Here is a 20,385-nt window from a genome sequence, read left to right as displayed (position 1 = left end):
GGATGGGCAGGCCTGGCTGTGAAGCCAGGACAGAACAGTCCCCATAGCTCTGAGAGACAAAGCCCTAGTGGCCCACAGCCGATGACTTCCTCTCTGTGACCCTTGTGCTCCCAACACTCCTCACCTCCCTCTGCCCCCTGTGTGGGCTTCCTGAGAAACTTGCCTCTTCATCTCAGCATCAGCTGCTGAGACCTGAAGCCATGAGAGGACCTACCCAACTTTCCCCTACACCTGAGGGCCCTTACATCTGCTTGGCTTATACACTCTAGAAAATATTCTGGGGTCTTCTTCATTTGTTCAAGGTGAAAAGAACTTTACCCAAAACAGTTTGAATGTGCTGGGATTGTTCAGTGGACTATAGCTGGTTCTGGGACATCTCTTCAAGGTAGCATTTAAGAACACAAAACCAAAGCAACAATTCTTGATATGAGTGAGTGTCTGTGGCCCCTATGGGAGCTAATCCCAGGGCATGCTCTAGCCTGGATTCCAACTCTTGATTCCTGAAACCAGAGAGAGAGAGAGACAGAGAGACAGACAGACAGGGTCAGAGAGAGAGACACACACACACAGAGAAAGACAGTGAGAGAGACAGACAGACAGACAGAAAGAGAGAGACAGAGAGACAACCTGGAATGTTGGCTTCTGGATTACGTGGCAGCAAAGGTCAGAAGTTCTGGGGACCAGGGCATACCCAGGGTCAGAGAAAGATCCAGAGCCCAGGGACCTGAGACAGTCACATGGTTTTGGCAGGCCTCAATTTCCTTCTAGGCACATGGCAACAGTTAGCACAAGGTCTATCCCAAGGTCTGCCTCCTTGGATGTGTTCAACAGACAGAGGTATGGACACCCCCCACCCCCCCATCCCGGCTCCTGCTGCAGGAGTGACTGAGGTCTGAAGTCAGAAATAAACCAGAACAAGTCATTTGCTGCCACCTGCCAAAGGACCACAGGACAAACAGCTCACAGCACACAGTAAACGTGGACATTGGTTATTCACAAACTCTGTTTTAATAAGCACCTACTATGTGCTGGGCACTGTGCCCACTAGGGGTCCCACATCACTCAGCTGACACCTCCCCTGGAGCACCTGCCAGAAAGGATTAAGAAGTTGCCTCAGGAAGCCCCAGCTTAGTTCTGGAATGTTCCCCCAGCTGAGAAGGAGAGGCCAAAGAAGGAGAGGAGGACCAATTATGTTTAGCTGCTGTGCCAAGATGAAAGGCTCTTTCTGGGGCTGCCCTCTGTCCTGTTTGGGCTGTCAACAGCAATTTGATGAGGAAGGCTGCTGCCCTGACCTGCTTTTTTAGGACTTTAGGATGTCCTCAGCCAGAAGGTGACCAGCCAGCATCTTCTTCAGGACAGTCCCCAGTTGAACCTCACCCCTAAAATTAGGAGTACTGATTGGAACAAAATTCAGAGCCGTCCCTCTAATGGCGTCTGAGCTCAGAGTGATGGCGAGTTAGCGTGGCTTTAATCTGCTGCTAGCCGTGGCTATCCGCGCTGAATGGCTGATTGTTACTAAATTCTAATTGGTTCTGGGTCACTCCCTTCCAAACAGCCGCTGCGTCCTGTTCATTTTTTCAATTAAATCTTAACAATTCACATCTGACAAAACTCAAAAATCTTGTCAAAAATGGTTCTGATTTGTGTGGTAAAAGGCACACGGGCAAGCTGTGCTGGAGCACAGCAGGCCAGCACAGAGGGCTGCAGTCGGCTGGCTACAGGAACCCGGAGCTGTTCCTGAACCCAGTGTAAGGCACCTTGACTCGCAATTTGCACACAAGTGCTTTTTCCTGAGCTGTGACTGTTCAAACCTTTCCATGTTTCATCTCTGATTGAAAGCTGCATTCTACCCGTCTCCATATATTCACATACATGCATGCATACACGCATACACACATACATACATACGCACACACACATACATATATAACACACATACAAATATATCAGAAAGTAAGCTAATATGGAAACAAAAACAAAATCAAAGGACTGGCGAGTGGCTCAGGGGTGTGGGTACCCAAGCTTGTGGTTGGAGTCATGAGTATGAAGCTGCAGAGACTTCCTCCTCTCTGTCTTCCAGTTCAGTGTACACTGCCCACCCCCATCCCAGACAGGGATTCCCTCTGTGTCCCCACAGCTCCACCCCTTTAGTCAGAGCCTCCCTTGGACTCCCCCATGCTAACAAGCAGGAGTCATCCCATAGACCATGGTGCATGCTTGTTAGGGTACACATGACATCTTGGTCAGCACTACTGGGGCTGCATAAATGGCTGAGCCACCAATACTGTGCACAGGTCAGGTTGTGCACTGCTCTAAGTGCCTGGCCAAGGTTTGGGGACGGAGGTTCGAATCAACTCTGCTCAGTGTGTCCGGGGGGGGGGGGCTCTCCCAGGAGCTTTGGGCATGCACCTCGCACCCAATTCAGAGCCCCCGACTCATGACTGCCTTTGTGTGTGCAAACCCCTTCCCCAGTCTTCACCCGACTCTCAGGGTACACGGAAACTATGGGCAGGCACCCTCTGACACGCAGCCGCTTTCCCCACCCCCAGCACACTGTCCCTTCCCACACAGCAGCACGCCACTCTGCTGTTTTCATCTGTGGTCACTGCCAGGTGTCTGCAAATGCCACGGTGCCAGCCGGCCGGTTGCCCAGCATGTGTAACGGTAGTAGCGGGACTCAGGGATCCACAGACAATTGGGTTCTTATCTCAAGTGTGCTGGCAGTTCCTGGGCACAGTGAGACTCCCCTAAGCATCTGGGCCACATCAAGGCTCAGAGAAGTCCTGCAATTAAAAAGGACAGAAAGCAGCTTCTGTCCTGGGAAGCTCTGACCAGTGTCTCTGCCTGAGAATCACTTGTTCACACCAGGAGGACCAAGTCCTTCTGGATCTGAGGCTTGGGAAAGCCTCTAAGGCAGCGCACATCTGTGAACAGCTTCTGCATCCAGCCACAGAGACAGCCAGCTGCACGGTCCCCTTGTTCTCAGTCAGCCTCACTGATCAGAGACAAGGCAGAGGACATAGGGGCAATCGGAATCCTGAGATATGATGGCCTCTGAACTTCCATCCTTGCCTGGGTCTTTCTAGAATATGTTACACTCTTTTCACAGTTGGTAATCCATAAATGCTTTCTGAACACATACACACACACACACACACACACAGAGAGAGAGAGAGAGAGAGAGAGAGAGAGAGAGAACAAGTATTTTGAAGACAGGGGCATGAGAGGAAGAACTTCAGGTGGGGTTCCCAGAGGACCTGAGGTGACTTAGAAAGTAACCCCTGGGATCCGGACTGAACTGGTTGAAGGAGCCATGGTGTGGACGGGACACTCACAGTTATTCAGGAGCAGCCTGGTCAGTGCGAACCTGCTGTGACTCACCCACCTGGAGGCACAGAAACAGCCCCCAGCAGTTCCAAACCCAAGCCAATGCCTGAGCTCTCGGCTGAAGCTCACTGACACAGGACCAGGCCACACTCAACCCAGCAAGGAACCTCAGTATTGCCATCTGTGAGATGCAGTATGAACTCCAAGGAGCACTCGCTCATATGAGGGGAAGAGTCGGGAGCACTGAAAGGCTTAACAGTGGTGGCTGTCGGGGGCTGTGTCCCCAAATCATCATAAAGTCACAACCCTTGGCATCTCTGCTTGTTTAGAAACAGTCCTTACAGAGGTGGCCAAGTGCTGGGTGGGGTGGGGTGGGGGGCTCTCACTTTTAATCTTAGCACCAGAGAACCAGAGGTGTGTGTGTGTGTGGGGTGTTGTGAGTGTGAGATCAGACTAGGCTACACTGTGCTACCTTATCTCAACAAAACAAATCACAATCCCAACAACCCAGAAGTAACTAAGGGACAAGGGAGCCACGCTGGGCAGGCCCTCTGACGGACCTGGAGTCTTCAGGAGGGGACAGGAAGACGGAACACCTGAGGAGGTAAGGGAGACGGTGGTCAGCTTCATTCCAAGGAACCTGTCTGCAACTGTTTCAATCCCACAGTCACTCTAAGACATTAAGCAGATGTCACCTTGTCCACTGGGACTCCCCATTCCAGGATTCCACTCTCATCGCTCACTGCTGACCTCTAAGGGTCTGCTGAATGACTGGATAGATACACAGTTGCTTGCTCGAGGATAGAAGCGCCACCAAGTCTTTCGAAAGCCAGGGCTACTTGGGGCTGTGTCTGCTAGTGTGGCTTCATTGGGAGCCATGTTTAACAATGCACTCCAAGACCTCACATCTCAGCGCATCAGCGAGTCACTCTGCCTGCCCACACCTATGTGGTTCCTCCATGCACCTTTTCCTGGGCATCCCAGTAAGTGACCAGCTCTGCCTTACCCCTCTCATGAGTCACATGAGCAGGTCAGGATTTTCTTAGACCTTGGCCCAACCTTCAGGGTCCTACTGAGGTCACTACCAGAACCTTTGGGCAGAGGACCAACACTGCCCCTTTTCTACCTGAAGCCCTAGCATGAATCCGCACTCCTGAGAAGGTGAGCCAAGCTGCCCTCCCTCTGGGCTGTTGGCTGTGCTCTACACCCAGCCCCAGGCGTCAAACTCTAAGGCTCCACCCATGATCACCACTATCAAGCTCACATTCCCTGAACCTGAGCTTGGTCCTCTTCCCCGTCTGGAACCTTCCTCAGATCGCTGCCCATTTAGGTGATCCCACCCCCTTCCGTTCACTGTTGGCCTACCCCGGTCACCCACTGGATGCCTGTCCCTGTACTCATCCAGACTTATTTGCGCTCCTGGATCTCCATCTCTCCTGCCACACTGGGCTCTGAGCCAGTGGCTGAAGTGGAAAGTGCCCACAGGTAATGGGCATCTCAGAAGGCTTGCCACAGCAGAAGTCCAGGTTCCAGGGCCTCTTCAGCAGGAAGGGGCTTCTGGGATAGAACTTTCCTGACTCCTAACTCAGAGCCCAGTGCAGGCCCAAGGCCCCAGATGAAGACACTGAGGCTTTTATCAGCTGGTCCAGCATTGGAGGAGTCAGTATTACTAAGTAGAATGCAGCTCTGGAGTCTGTCCCTGGCTCACCTCTGCCTGTGAGAAGGACTGGGCTGGGTCTGAAGGGGGATGGGCCCTAGTAGAGAAACACTGAGAACTATGAAGGCCTGGTCTCCTTCCCTCCCCGGGCTCCTCCCCCAGCACTATTGGGGAGGCTGGCTCCAGCAGGTCATACCACACCCGTTATCTGTGGTCCCCTGGGCTCGGGGTCCTGTGGCATTGGCCTTGCTCTTTTGGTTACAGCTGTCCACACAGCAGCCACCCTGGATCCCCGGACTCCACCTGCAGACCCTGCAGACCAAGGCCTGCAAGCATCAATGTGGCTCTGATGGGTCCTTTCACAGGGCTCAGCACTGGGACCCTGGATCCTGGTTGAAGAGGATCCAATGCCCTCTGAGAACCAGCTCCAGGATACAGATATCACAGGCAAAGTGACACAGGTCCTCTGAAGCTCCTTGATGTTTCCCCGGACCTCTGGTGAGGACTCCCAGGAGACAAAGGGAGCCCTAGGGCCCTGGCTCACTGTGGGGCTGCTGTGAGCCTCGACTACTCTCAGAGTTCCTAGGTCTGAAACAGTCTTCTGTGAGCCAAGTGGGGCGAGCTTCATAGTCTATGCTGGGACCCTGCAGCTGTTTAGCAAGAGGCATCTCACAGATGCTGGGCAGAACTCACCTGTGTGTGATGTGGATATACACACACATGGTCTTTTGTGAACACACACATGATCTTCTGATGACACATGTGTGCATGTGGTCTTCTGGCTGTACATGTGTATGTGCACACAGTTCTTTGTGGGCACATACATGCAAATCCATGCAGTCCCCAGTGGACATATGTGTGCTCACAGAGAGGGCTTTTGCTTGCTCCCTGAGCCTGGGCAGTAGCAAGGCATGTGGGAGCTGGGGTTGTGGGGTGGGGGAGGGAAGATGACCCTCATCCTCAAAAATGCACCCCAGGGATCCTATGAGGACAGAGGTGGCCAGAGCTAGCTCCTCCCTGGCGCTCCAGTGCAGACTCATCACAGCCAGGGAGCTCTCGGGTTCTCATCTGCCTGGGCTCTTCTTCAAGCCCTGGGTCTGGCTCTAAGGAGCTGTGGACAGATACAGCGGGGCAACCCAGTGTGTGTCAAGCAGTCTTGAGTTAATTGATGGAGTGAGGAACTCTAACAGAAGTTAGCAGATGAACTGCCCAGCCAGGAAGCCACCCAGCAGTGGGGGTTGGGGGGAGGACTTCAGGGAAGTTTGCCCTCCTGACCAAGTGCCACAGAGCAGCTGTGGTGACAGGCCAGATCTTCCCAGTGTCTACTCTGTTCTGTGGTGAAGAGATGTTTTCTGGGTTACCCTCTTTCAATGTCCTCCCCTGTATCAGTCACATGACATGGGAGAAGCCGCCCATCCACCCACACTCAAGGAGCCGTGAGTGACTCACACACACACACACATACACACACACACACACACACACACACACTTATCAGTCAGGGTACAGCACTGACCTGGGATCTCTGTGGAGGGTGACAAGCTTAGGTTCCACAGAACACTGGGATGGATCCACATTGGCTGCAGATGGTAGGGCAGCAATCCAGCACACACCTGTGCGTTTTTTATTTGAGGGAGGGTGCCTGAATGCCTGTAGTGGTTGATGCTGCACACCGACATGGCTAGGGCATGGTCCTCAAGTGTCTAGATGCTGCTGGGAAGGGAGTTTTTTGAAATATGACAAACATTTAAAGGAGACACTGGGTAAAACCAAATGGCTACCACAGTACAGTGGGTTTCTTATAAGTTCTCCCAAGCCAAAACAGAGATTATCTGAGGGGAAGGGTTTCTACTAGTGACTGCAGAATGGAACCTCTGTCTAGGTTTCTAGTCCACTCATGAGATTTATACACACAGGAGAGCATCAACCCTTGTTTGAACTTCCAGCATGCCTATCTACCCGTGCAGTTTCTCACTTGCCCGTCTGTCTGTCTGTCTGTCTGTCTGTCTGTCTGTCTGTCTGCCCGGTGCATCCCAGAGTTCCACTTTCTTCGGAGAATCCTGACCACCACTTAGCAGCAAACACAGGGCGAGCATATGGTAGTCAGAGTTGCAGCACCAAGCACGTTCATCCACATCTGTTAGCAGTAAGTGTGCATCCTGCGCCTTATGTCCTGAGAAAAAGCAAGGTCTGTAACCACTGCTCTCTGCCTGCTCGGACGCCTCCTCCTGTGGAGACACCAGGTGAAGGATCCCTCGGGCTCGCAGGCTGGGTGCGGTTGGTAGGACCACAAGTCGAGATCTTTGCTTGCCCCTTAAGGCTGAGAGCTAAGAGTGCAGTGTTTTAGTCACTGAGTCTAGGAAACAGGATGGCTGGCAGACAGGCCATCCCTGCTGCCCTAGTAGGGGCTTTGGAGAAGAGAGCTGGGAAAGCGGCTTCCCAGTGACAGCTTGCCTGGAGAGAACACTGGAATTTGAGGGTTTCTGGAGCGGGAAGCAGTTGGGACCTGAAACAGCGCTAATATGTGCCAATATGTCACTAGCCCGCCTGGACTGAGGGAACCCCTGACGTTCGATTGGAGCGCTTGGGGACAGATACACAAGGAACCTAGAAAAGCGCCCCATTCAGGGAAGGAATTAGTGGGAAAATAGCCAAGTTCACAGCCAGCCATGAAGTACAAGCATGGGGGTGGGGTGGGGTGGGGGACTATGTGGCTGAGTTCCAGGTAAAAATAATAGGCTGGTGATGGATTTCTTTAAAAACATAAAAACAAACAAACAAACAGACACCCTGGAATGACAAAAGAGCAGTTGAGAAGAGGCTGGGGATGAGCTCGGAGGTAGAACCTGCTTGCCTGGTATGCCGGGGCCCTGGGATTATTGCCCAGCACTGTAAAAAGAAAAAAGGCAGGATGGGAAAAGAGGGTCCAGGTACCTTCCCGGTTGTAGGAGGAGGCCAAGGTGCAAGCTAAGGACTTGCTGGGGTACGCAGAGGTACGGGATCTTTCTGCCCTTTGTGAAAGCAGACCACTTAACATTATGTGCATTAGATTTTACATATGATGGATGCATTGGTAGCTTTGATAAAACAGAATGGGTGGAGGAACAGGGAGCCGTGAGGACATACTGGGTTTTTATTTGTGTTTATTTTGCTGACAATTTGCCAGTCCCACCTGGAAAGCTCAAACCCCCAGCCTGGGGGGGGGTGTCTCTCAGTTTAAACCTTTACTGTATCTAAGTGAAAACGAACTTTTTTTTTCCTTTAAGGATTTGGTGAGAGGTTCCACACTATACAAGTGGATTCCATACTCTTGAGAACTTCAGGGCTTGTAAACTTCAGGTGGGGTCTATAAAGCTAGCATTTAGGAGGTGAGTGAGGTTAAGAGGGCCAGGAGCTGGAAGTCAGCCTGAGCTACAAGGCAGATCTTATCATAATAATAGTAATAATAATAATAATAATAATAATAATAAGCAGACTTGTCTGTCTGGAGTGAGTTTTCATCTTGGAGGCCGGAAGAGAGCTTTTCTTCCAGCATGCTTGATCACACCTTTAATTTTTCTGCTCCGACAATACATTTCCTATTTGCAAACAAACCAATGAACGGGTTAGTGAACGCTCAGGCTTGAAGCCTACTTGAAACCTTGAATTTCATCGCCAGCCCTGCAAAACTAAGAATATGTCAAAATCAAAACAAAACTCAGCCAGGATTGGTGGTGGCAAACCTTTAATCTCAACAGATTAAAGGCACATGGATCTCTCTCTCAGCTCGAGGCCAGACTGGTCTACACAGAGAGACAAAACAACAACAACAACAACATTTAAAGAAAAGATAAAGAAAAAGAAAAAAACTCAGCTATCCGTGGGTGCCTGAATTTGGAAAGCCCCTTCTGTGTGTGTGCGCGCTCGCGCGTGTGCGCGTGTGTTTAATTTTCTATACCGAACACCGCTTCTCTGCGCGCAGATGGGGACGTGCAGAACCGATTGGCTAGCGGCCGGGGAGGCCTGCCTGGGCCCTGCTTGCCCCGGCAGAAGGGCCGAAGCATGGGTCCGTGTCCCAGGGCAGGGGCCCAAGCGGTCGCTGTGCTTCGGAGCTGCCTGGCTCTTCTCCGGTCTGAGTCGGAAGGTTCGAGGGTCTGACTCCGGAAGCCTCTGAAGATCTAGTCTAAGGTGAGCGCCAGGTTCCCCGCGGACCACCGGTTACATCCCGCCGCCCTGCGCGCCTCGCCGGCTCCGGAGCGCGTCGCCTCCCCGCGGGCTGCGGGTCCCAGGGGCGAGGTCCTCGGCGCGGCGGAGGGTGGAGGGCCGAGGGGCGGCTCTTAAGGAAAAGAAGTTGAATCATCAGAGAAACCATTAGGCTAATGTGATGTGCTGTAAGGCGTGGGATCAATGCGGCCAGGCCGCTGGGGTGGGGGGGGGGGTGGGGGTTGCCGCCGAGCATGCGAGGCTCCTGCCCATTTGGGGGAAATGGATTTTAGAAATTTCAGAAAGAAAACTCAATCCAAATCTAGATGTAAAGGCGCTGTGGTTGTCAAGCTTCGAGAGCCATTTATGTCGTGTAGGAACAGTGACCTCGGTGGGGTGAAGCCAACATCAGGTGGGTACAGTGACCTCAAGGGGCGAAGCCAAGAGTGAGGTTCTAAAGAAACAGATGAAAGAGAGTTCTGACACTGGATGAGGGATGGCAGAGCTCCTGGGGAAGTGACAGTGGCTCCTCAGCTGGACATTTTGGAACCTTAGATTCCCTCAGACAGTGGCTTCTACTCCTCCATGTTTGGGCAGAGAGTTGGATACTAAGATACCCAAACCTATGCAGAGCCCACTCTGAGCGCAAGACCCTAGGCTTAGGGGCACAATGCTCTCCCAACTAGTCCTATGTTGCTACGAGGGACATCGAATCCCACAGTAAAGGCAAGGCTCAGGCCCTGGATCAGAGCCTGGGCACATGGCTCCACCAGGTAGGTCCCATGATATTAAGGTGGGTGAATAGAGGCCCCAGAAAAGAATGAGCTTCTTCAAGATTTGAACAGCGTCCCCATTCCATTCTCTCTGTCCCCCAAAAGCCCTTCTTCTTGCTGGCCCAAAGTATTGTTCCCTTCTAGAAAAAAGAGGAGGGGTGTGGGCTGCGACATATCTTGGGGCCACAATGGACTTGTACATACAATGACCAGGTAAGACTGGGCCTGGACACTGCTGGGGAGCGGGGATGCTCAGAGGCAAGCCTCCCGTTCTTCACAGCCGCCCTTAGGAGGTAAAGTGGATCCGGAAAATGATTAAGGTCTTTTCTCCACAACCAATTTCGGTCAGCCCTAAGGGCACGTGGCATCATTCTGCTTGCTTGCTTATCATTGTTTGCTGTCTGAACGGCCTGGAGGTCTGAGGAAGTCCTACTAGGCTCCGGGTGAGTTCTAGCTTCTGTCTCCAAGCTTTTAAAAAGGAAACGAATGAATTCCAGTGTAGGGCCCTCAGATCTACTCCCTGGTGTAGAGAACTCTCTGGAAGGAGTTGAGAGACAGTGGGCTCTCCCACTTCTGGCCCCCTCATTTGCCCAGTTGAAAAGAAATCCCAACATTGCTTCCGTCTCCCAGATCACGGGATGCGTGAGCCTTGGAGTCAGACTGGGACTGATTATTTTTCGAACACACAACTAGGATAGCACCCCTGTCTTTTGTGGGGGCACTGTGCAGCTGCGAGGCTCGGCGCTCGCAGTCTTAAGATGGGAGTATCGGGCCCCATCCCAGCCACGGGGATCCAGGAAAGACACAGAGCATAGTGAGCTTCCCCCTGCCCCCTGTGTGCTAGGGAAGGTCTGTGCCCAGGGACCAGGCTGAGCTCCTCCCATCAGGTGGGTCCATCTTCTGTTCTCGGCCAAGGCGAGCGTTGCCTGGACTCCACCAGCACCCGCGTTCATGTACCTCCGCCTCATTCCCGATGCCTTCCGGACCTCGGCGTCCCCACCTCCGTTACATGCCCTCGGCTCGGAAAGGAACCTTTACTATGTGACTGGGCACCTAGCCCGCGTAAGGACACGCAGGATGAGGTGGATAGGAGACGAGAGGTGAGGACGGAGGGGAGGGTCTGCAGACCGCAGCAGACTGCGAGACGCCAGGTGAGCGGCCTAGGCGGGATCGGAGGGGCGCCGCGGGCCGGGCGGGGCTGGGCCCGGCGCGGGGGCGGGGCGGGGCTGCGAGCCACAGGGTCCCTTGAGACTGCCCGGAGCGTCTAAGCCCAGTAAGGTCGGAGGAGGGCCGGCGTCTCATCCCGGGCTCCGCAGTACGCACCCCCCCCCCCCCATGTCTCTCACTCCTACCTGATGGCGAAACAGGGCCTCGTGGCACCAGCGGAAAGGTGCTGACGCGGGATATGCAGCCGCGTCCGCAGCCCGGTGGGTCGAAGCGCGCGGAGTCCGGGACCCATAGTGGGAGGCAGGACCAAGAAACCAGAGCGCCCGTCGCAGGGAAGGAGTCACTTCCCGCATGGCAGGACGCGTGAGAAGAAGGATCACGGCCACTGGGGAGAGTCGAGCGGGAGAATAACGTCGCTGTGTCCCGGGCGAACCAAGAGAACCAGCAGGCGGAGGGCGGGGAAGGGAGACATTCCAGGGCGAGCGCAGAACCATGGCTAGCAGGCGTCTGGATCCGCAGAGGTGGTGCCCCTGCAATCCCGGATCACGCAGAGCCCACGGGTGCTTGGTCTGTTTAGCGGTCTCCAGCCCAGGGCTTCCCGGAGGTCCGGATGCAGCCCTTCTCCATCCACCCTTCGCGAGTGTCGCCTGTGGGCCCCGAGCCTCCTTCCCGCATTCTGCGCCGCAGATCCCCGGTGCTCCAGAAACAGAAGACCTAGATCCCAGACCAGAAAGGCGGCCGCAGGGCACTACCCCACACTGTGTTGCAAGGTCGCGACCTTTAAGCCCTTTTGCCCCCTCCAAGGCGCCCGGACCCCGGGTGAGGAGTCCGGTGCGGTCACCGTGACCAGAGTGAGAGGGATGAAACCCCGGAAAGCGGCGTGGGGAGAAAAGGGGGTTGTTTGAGACCAAAATAGTTGTAAAGCTAAGTATGTGAGCTTTAACGGTCAAGTTCTAGCTAAGCCGCGAGGATGCACAGCTTTTTAAAAGCCGAGTTTTAAGTGAACCCAGGTGAGACTCAGATTGGGTGAAAATAAAATTGGAACGTACTGCAGCTTCTCGGGTGGAAAGTCACCCTTTCTCCGCCCCGCCCGCCCCCCGGCCCCCCCCCCCCCCCAGCACAAATCCTCGCGTTTCCACGGTCTGGTTAAACAGATTTACTTAGGTTTATTTTCAAGCCTGCCTCTGGACCTTCCGCAAGTACGGACTCCTAATCAAGCGCCTCTCTTCCATTCCCCTTTTAATTTTGCTGCGTATTTTAGATAAACCAACATCATATCATTTCATTGGTAAACTTAGAAATGTATAAACTTATGCAATTTACTTTAAAATTAAATGCACTTTAATTTTTTGTTTTTATTTTTAAGGTAACAGTCTGACTAATAAAACATAGTCCCAATAAATTCTTAATCTGGCTTTGATGTATGGTGGCAGGACACATAATTTTGTTGTTTTGTTTTTTTGTTTGTTTTTCTGTTCTGGTTTTACTGAACTGACTGGGTAACAATACCTACAAACACCTTTACGATAATAATAATTTTTTAAAAAACTACACAACAAAACAAACAAACCCAGCTCCTGCAGGAACCCTGCTCTTCCTAGCTTCCCCAATAACCCACAGGAAGCCCTAGCTTGTCCCCATTTTCCCTCAGTCCTGGAACCTGTGGGCAACCGACTGAGAGTGAGCATATGCTATGAGGACAGATGTGCCAAGGGGACAGCCACCTCTCCTTTTTCCTTCCAGGGCAACCAGACACCCAGGAATTGGCTCCAGGCTAGCTGACTAGCGGAGTTCCTGGGACCCCATCCTCCCAAGTCCTTTCTCCATGGCGTTTTGGTGAATGCCTGCTCTGGTAGCTGAGCAAGTTCATTGTATCAAAGGGGCCTCCCTCCTTCTCCAGCACTGGACTGCCCAGTCCTAGAGAACCCGCAGGAGCTGCTCTCTGGCTGGAGGCCGGCCTCCCAGTGGCTTTTCCGGCCCAGAGTCCAAGCTACAGCGAAGCACTGCTTTCATTTTCTACCTTGTTGCTGAGGGGTTGGAGGAGGGGAGCTGGGCAACAGAAGGCAGGCCAGAGAGAGAAAGAGAAAATAAGGCTTAGCTTACCTGGCCAGTGCCCAGCCCCTGGGTCTCAGCCCAGCTGGGCTGTTTTCTGGGTGAGGGCAGAGCCCTGCTCTGGGGAGCTTCCTCCCTGAGCAGTCGGATGTGTGACTGTGTGAGAGTTGTCTGTCCTGCAGCTTTCCTGCAGCTGTCAGGGTAGGGCTGCAGTTCTTGGGAAGACTTCATTGTTCCCATGCCTACTGTTGTTTGCTCTGATTTGGGACAAAGCATGGAGTCTTCCTGGATGTCCTTACTCTCTGAGCCACCACCCCACCCTGTCCAGTACCTAGAGCTAGCCTAGGGCTGCTTCCATACTCCTGGTAGAAACTCAGGAAACTCTGACCGGCTGGGAACCTCACGTGCCCTGCTCCAGCAAGAACACTGTTGGTTTCTTATACAGAATCAAGAGAGTTATGTGCCAAATGGCTTGTGATGGGGAACCTGGGGGCTCGAAAATAGGGCTTGGCCGTGAGACTTCTCTTGCCAGTAGGACAGGGTCCACTAAGGTGGACCACTTGGATCTCATGAGCAGGAGCCTCTGCAGTTCAGAGTGATGGCAGCTGGACCTCACTTAGCTGCGAAGGAGGATGGACCAGAAACCAGTGAGAGGTTAAGCTCACCTGGCAGAGACAGATCGAAACCATTCATCTTCTGCCAGCAACAGTCAATGCAAGGAGGTGTGCCTGCAATCGATGCCAGGATCCCGGACTCACGAAGGCCCCCAGCCAGGCCTGGCACCCTCTAGGACTTGAATGTTGCCTGTTGAATTGGAATCAGGTCTCTCTGCTTAGGGCTGCCTTCCTACACTGCACCCCAGAAGCTGGTGGATACTTATGGGGCATGGCGAGCTTGCCTAAGTCTGGCAAGCTGAACTAGTTGGGGAGCTTCCTACTGCATCACTGGATCCAGTTCCTAGCTCTAGGAGGGACCATGTTCCTGCTGAGTGACTAAGACTGCCATAGGAGGCTACAGGATGATTAGGGAGGTGGGAAGCTCTCCTGCCCAGCGATGCTAATTCTAATATATATATGTGTGTGTGTGTGTGTGTGTGTGTGTGTGTGTGTGTGTGTGTGTACACACACACACACACACACACACACACCTCACTTCCCCAATTGATGGAGCAAGGTTCTACTGCAGGTGTCCATAGGATACTGTCCCTTGTGGCTCCTTGTGGCAAGTGACTCTCCAAGGATATTTCACTGTGTCTTGGTACGACATTCTGATGAGGACACATTTGCTGGGCCGAAGACACCTTGTGATCAGTGTGTGATCTCAGCCCAAGATATTGGAGAGAAACGGTGGTCTCACAATGAGTTCCTCGTCCTGGGTTTAACTGTGCATTTTGAAAGGGCTGAAAAGTGAGGGGGGCCAGTGACCTGAGCCCCCTGAGACCTTGACAGTGGAGCCAGCATTTCCACCTGGACCGCTGGGGTGTGGGGTGCCATGGGAAGCACCTTTGTGTATACAGGAAAGAGTCCCACTGCTTGTGGGAACCTGTGCTGTGCTAGTGTCTGAGAAGTGCTGCCGCTGGCTGCACCCGATCCTTTCCAGGACAGTCAGACATTTATCCTGAGAACAGAACAAAAACAGCCACAAAGCCATGGGCACCAAAGTCTGGTGATGGCACAGTGGAGAGTTGAGGGGGAGAGGGAGAGGTAGGCCTGCCCATTCTGTCTGGGGACAGCCTGTAGCCTGTGTGCCTGCTGACGGGGGATTCAAGGCTTTCGAAAACTCCATTGAAAAAAATAAAACTCACCGAAGTGTATTGTCTCTCCCAGACAAAGCCTGCAAAAGCTGGTTTACTCATGGCAAAGCAGTTCTGAGTGTCCCAAGGAGGAAGAATGCCCAGGCTCCAAACTCTGACTGGCTGACTGATATGGAAGGCTGACTCAAAGATGGTCAAGGACCAATGTCCCTTCCACACCAATCTCAAAATATACAATTCTCGGGGCATATGAACGAGAGCAGCAGCAGATAGAAGAGGTGCTCCATGGAGCACCACCACCTAGGTCTCCATACTGGAAACTCGCTCTTTATACTGGGGTGGGGTCAAGAAAACACACACTCACTCCTAAGACAGACTGACTCCCCCAGGCCCCTGGCGCCTCTTCTAGGCTGTCTGGCGCCACCTTGGGCGCCCCTGGCCCCGTGTGGACTGATGGCTGCACATCTTCTCTGTGGGGTGTCTGCTTCCAGGTGGAGCAGGGAGGAAGACAGGTTTTCCAAGGTCCTCTGGGAGTGACCAGATCCCTTCAAATTTGGAATGTCCTCTCCCAATTAGGTTCAAAAGCACACCAAATAAAGCACCACTCCACACCTGTAGGTAGGAACAAGTCAGTATGGGGGCAATGGAGATGTGTGACCCAGGTGGTCCAACACTGTTCAAGCAACTTCCCCTGAGAGCACACAGAGGGTTCCAATGACCAGGGGAGGCAGGAGCAAGCACCCCAGTGCCCTGCTGAAGAGCCAGAGCTTTGTTTCAGATCAAAGAATTTCGACACACATCCTGCTGTGTGTCCCAAGTGCAGGTAAGGGCAGCGGCCACACAGCCTCATGAACTCCCATGACGGAGTTGGTGGCCAGAGAGCCCTACCTTCATCTGCCATGCCTTTGGTTTCAGTCCTACAACAGTCATCTTTCCATCTCTATTCCTTCCTCCTGGACCCCTAAGACTTCCCCAGAAGTGTAGCTGGGCCTCTCAGTCACAAGCAGAGTAAAATTTAGGATCATAAACCAGGAGGGTGGCTCCAGCCTGACTTGCCCACCTACCCCGGGGCAGCCTTTCCAAAGTCCCTAGCCAGGTTTGGGAGGGAAGTACCACACACTCAGGCCTGCTACAAGAAGCGGCTCTGTCCTAGCGACCACACAGCTGCGAGTCCATCAAGAAAACGTCCCTTTTTATTCCATATGCAAAGAAGTAGATTTATCACAGAAAAAAAAAAAAAAGTCTTGTCAAGCCAAGAGAACCAAGGCCGCCAAGAGAGAAGCCCTCTTCGGAAAAGAGGCCCAAGATGAGTTGTCCCAAGGCCCGCAGCACTCTGTACTGTCCCTTGGAAGGGGCCCCTGATGTCTGGGTTCCTGCAAGATCCCTCCCGAGAAAAGGACAATGTGAATTAGGGCCAGGATGCCTCGGGACAGTCGCCATACGGTTCCTCGGCCAGCCCATTCCAAGTGTCCGTTTGCTGACTCGGAGCCGGCATCTGCTCAGCACTCCGTGCCGGCGAGAGCTAGCGCATCGCCGCGGCTTTCCATCGGAACGGGTCTCCAGTCCTGCAGCTGGCTGCGAGTCCCGGCTGCCGCCGCTGTCCGGTACACTGTAGAGCAGCTGCCCACGGAGACGGCCGCTCGAGGGACTGCGAGGTGCGCGGCGCCTTCCCCCAACCGCCTCCTACATGGAGGGCGCCGGCTCACACTAGCCCCGGCATCTGCGCGCGAAGGAAGGGCACCGAGGCGGCGGCAGGGAAGGCGGCAAGCGGGTAAGCAAGCGCGCCCGAGAAACCAAGCAGCGGCGGCGGCGGTGCGGGTGCGGGCGGCGCCAGCGGGAAAGGCAGCGCGGGCCCCGCGGCGGCCGGGGGACTCTCGTGGTAGAGCACCGGCACGCGGACCAGGCGCTGCGCACCCGGCGGGGACAGGCTGGCCGCCTCCAGCTCCGCTGCCAGCTGCCGCTTCCACTTGTTGCGGCGGTTCTGAAACCAGATCTTGACCTGCGTCTCCGTGAGCTGCAGCGAGGCGGCGAGGCCCGCGCGCTCTGCGCTGCTCAGGTAGCGCTTCAGATCGAAAGTGGACTCGAGCTGGAAGACCTGGCTGCGCGAGAAGACCGTGCGCGTCTTCTTCCTGCGGCCACCGCGCGCCTCCCCTGTCGCCGCCGCCGCCACCGCTGGAGCCTCGGCCAACTCCGCCGCCTCCTCCCCGCCGGTCGCCGGGCCCTGCGTCGTCACCTCCCGCGGAACGGTTCCCGGCCCGGGGCACCGCGGCCAGGCGCTCTCTGCGCGGCCCATCTCCTCGCCGGTCTCCGGAGAGTCCCGGTCGCTTGCTGCAGGGGAGAAACGGGCATAGTGGCGGGTTCTAAGGGTCTGCCTTTAGGAGTCACTGAGACTGGCTTCCTCCCACCTTCAAATCCTCCTCACTCAAACGCTACAAACTGGGAAACACGCCCCGCGTACGGGTTGCGGGGGCGGGAGGGGGTTGGGGTGCCGGCAGGAAAGTAGCAGAGGCCAAAAATGAAGCCCAGGACCTGGGCCGCAGCAAACACGTGGCAGCGCACACCCAGAGAAGGACAGAGAAAATTCTCGAAAGAAAAAGGCTAATCCAAAAGACAAACTGACATCTGAGACTGCCCCTGGCTCAGCTCTACCTCAGCCCCCAACCCACCGCCAACTCACAAAAGGCTGGCAGAGGACCGGGACAAAAGAAAGGATGTCCTTCAAAGTTATGTACACACAGAGACTGACATACAACCTAACCGCCAGGGGCTGAGACCTCCCCATCACACACGTGGAGCAGACATCAAGGAAACAACTCTTAGGAGAAACAAATGCACATTCCCCAGAGAAATCCCACCGGGTGACATTGGCACAACCCCGACCCAGATCCCCTCAGAGGCAGGCCCTCTGCAGCAGCAAAATATGCTCCAAGAGACCAAGGAGTAAGGCTGTTCTACCAATCACTGCATTCCTACCCTGCCCCAACCATCTCCTACGCTTGGGGTCTTGCCCACAGAGGACCTTTGGGCTCATGCTCCAAGTCCCAGATTCAGGGCGTACAAGGGATGTCACCAGGTTAAATAAGTTCCCGTGGGCTCCCACTTCTCCTCTAGACATCTGGGTCCATGAAACCAATTCAGGCTGGTCTGTCCTTCTGCCTGACCGATGGATCAGAGGTCAAGGTGGGTTTTGGCCCAGGTTATGCCTCAGTACAGTGGACTTGTGCTTACAGCTAAACTCCGCCTGGTTTCCTTGAAAGCATCCCCCTCAGTGCCCATGCAATGTCGCCTAGCAGGATGGTGTGTATGCAGCCAGACCATAGGGGAGGTCCTACAAAGACACCCAAAGCCCCTACACTCGGAGGTCTGTCCATGTGTTGCCATAAAGTGCTAATCTGACTCACCTGCTCGCTTGACTCAACAGGAACAGAGAACTCTAACCCGCATGGCACGAAATAAGGCAAAAGGCCGGGGTGGGGTGGGGGTGGGGGTGGTGGTGACTATTGGACTACAGGTGAGGATGGCCCAACTAAAAGGGAGAATAAAATGCGCCCTGCAAGAGCCTCCTCACTGGATACTACTGACCCCTGTTTAAGCTTATGTAAAGAAGGCAGGCATTCCAAACCTGGGCTGGGAGACTTGTCCTACTCCATACCAGGAGTGGGGTGAGTACCTAATAGAAAAGAACGGGCCCCAGGCCACCTCCTACCCCAAAGCTTATACACAGAGCCTGGGTGGGCACCCTTTAGTTATATATAAGTCTGTGTGTTTAGGGACCCGGCTGGCTCAAGGGGCTGGGGTGAGGAAGGTTGAAATACCCTTCTAGTCTCAAGGGTTGCTCTCTAATGAGCAGGTCCTAAGAGAGGTTGAGGTCTGGACCCTCTGGAGACAGGCAGTCAGAGTCAGGATGTCCAGGCCAGAGGGGTAAGTGGGTTCTGGGACTGAGAAGCCCCCACCCCCATTCTCTGAGCCCTCTGCAGGAAACAAAGGCCAAAGAGGGGGAGGGGCAAGAAAAGAAGAGAGGGGTGGGATGGACCCTTCAGAGTGGGCTCCTACCAGCCTCAGCCTTTGGGCCTGAGAAGACCCAACGCAGGCTCAGGCCCAGCCCATGGTCTTACTGCGCAGCAGGGAGGGCAAAGGATACTTTGGGGTTGCAATTGCTATAGAAGAAGGCCTCCCATCCAGCCTCCATAGCTGTGGTCTCTCAGCTCTGCCCCTTTTATTTTAGTGCTTGACCCCCGCGGCCTCCCCTCCTCTGCCACCTTTCCTCTTCCTTCACTTCCCTTTCACCTTCGATGTTTCTCCAAACACACTCTTTCCCCTTCTCATCTTTCCGAGGCCTATTTCACTCTCCTCTCCGAATTTTGTGTTCTTGGGCCTGATCCTAGCCTTAGCAGCTTCCTACATGCAGTGCCATCCCCAGTCTCCAACAATTGCCCATCCAAGGGGATCTCATACCACCCAGGCCCCAGTACACAGGAAGACTAGGAGCTCACTAAGCCCGAAGTCACCAAAAGAATGCATAGGGAGGGAGCAGAGCCCTGACCATTGCCCACCCCTTCCCCGCAACCTCACTCACTGTCAGGACTTAGACCACCTCCGTAGCCGCCGTGCACCCGTGGGTACCACCGCGTTGTACCTCCGCAGCCGAGCGCGAAGGGCGGGCCGGGCCCAGGAGGCGGCCGGGGCCCTAGGCCCAGTGCCCGGGCCCTCGCCTCCCCGCCCGGCCCGCTGCCCGCGCGCTGCTGTCGCCGCCGCTGTAGTCGTCGTCGCGCCTGCTCCGGATCCTCGTCCTCGGGGTCGTCGTCGTCCTCTTCCTCTTCCTCGCGGACGCCATCGCCCTGGGTTGAGCGCCCCGCGCCCTTGGCCTCGGCTGCTAGCAGGTTCTCGATGAGGAAGGAGGAGGCGCGAGCTGGTGTGGCGCGCCCGGGCTCGGTCAGCTCATCCGGCATCGCGGCCGCGGGCCCGTCGGGCAAGGCTGGGATCCTGGGGGTCCCTGGTTGCCTGGGGCGCAGCTGCTCTTCCCGGCCCCGTTTGGATAGTGGCGAACGGCCGCCTGGCGCACGCGCGGCCTGGCCCTGGAGAGCCGCTGCCCGGAGTGAGGGCGTCGGGCTCCACGAGGCGGGCGTCGGCTTCTGTGCCGGGCTGGGCTGGGCGGGAGCGGGTGCGCGCGGACGGCCGTTCCCGCAGCAGCCTCCCTCGCGTTTCTCCGAGCGGTTCAGGTCGCCGCCCCGGCTGGCCTCACGGGAGGGGGAGGGGGCGGTGCCGGGGGCGGGGCGGCGCGAGTTTCGTAGGCTCAGCCCCAACGACCCGCTGCAGCCCGGAGAGAAGCCATTGCCGGAGATGCTGCCCGGCCGGACTCTGCGCGCAGGTGGTGGCAGGGCCCAGGGCAGGAGACCCGGTGGTCCTGGGGGTACGACCCCGCGAGATGCGTTCCGGCGCCCCCCACCCCGGTACCCGCGCCAGGGAGTGGGAGA

General features: G+C 55.1%; 1 protein-coding gene and 1 long non-coding RNA gene across 4 annotated transcripts; one reads left to right on the top strand and one right to left on the bottom strand.

Annotated features, from left to right (window-relative positions):
- Nucleotides 1-8,691: 8,691 nt before the first annotated feature.
- Hmx1 (H6 homeobox 1) lies at nucleotides 8,692-20,197 on the bottom strand. Of its 3 annotated transcripts, none has more exons than NM_001363144.2 (2): nucleotides 19,488-20,116; nucleotides 8,692-9,299 (listed from the first exon to the last, which is right to left on the bottom strand). In NM_001363144.2, exons 1-2 carry the CDS (start codon nucleotides 19,858-19,860, stop codon nucleotides 9,142-9,144), a joined length of 531 nt encoding a protein of 176 aa, NP_001350073.1. In that variant the 5' UTR covers nucleotides 19,861-20,116; the 3' UTR covers nucleotides 8,692-9,141. The 3 variants fall into 3 exon arrangements, with proteins under 3 accessions (NP_001350073.1, XP_030110026.1, NP_034575.1); XM_030254166.1 differs by lacking the exon at nucleotides 8,692-9,299 and adding an exon at nucleotides 16,083-17,239 and having other exon boundaries at nucleotides 19,548-20,197; NM_010445.4 differs by lacking the exon at nucleotides 8,692-9,299 and adding an exon at nucleotides 16,087-17,239.
- On the top strand, nucleotides 9,422-12,184 carry A930033C23Rik. The gene is made up of 3 exons (XR_003955880.1): nucleotides 9,422-10,152; nucleotides 10,289-11,090; nucleotides 11,307-12,184. It is a non-coding gene; the product is annotated as an RIKEN cDNA A930033C23 gene (long non-coding RNA).
- Nucleotides 20,198-20,385: the final 188 nt, after the last annotated feature.

The sequence above is a fragment of the Mus musculus genome, chromosome 5 (genome assembly GCF_000001635.26).
Source record: "Mus musculus strain C57BL/6J chromosome 5, GRCm38.p6 C57BL/6J".
Taxonomy (NCBI): domain Eukaryota; kingdom Metazoa; phylum Chordata; class Mammalia; order Rodentia; family Muridae; genus Mus; species Mus musculus.
This window is presented reverse-complemented; position numbering and strand designations above follow the sequence as displayed.

Excerpts from the sequence above, each read along its gene's own strand:
- Hmx1 (NM_010445.4), bottom strand. The coding sequence starts at position 19,860 with ATGCCGGATGAGCTGACCGAGCCCGGGCGCGCCACACCAGCTCGCGCC. Across the intron at positions 17,240-19,487 it reads AGGTGGTCTAAGTCCTGACA|CAAGCGACCGGGACTCTCCG; the intron begins GTGAGTGAGGTT and ends TCTCCCCTGCAG.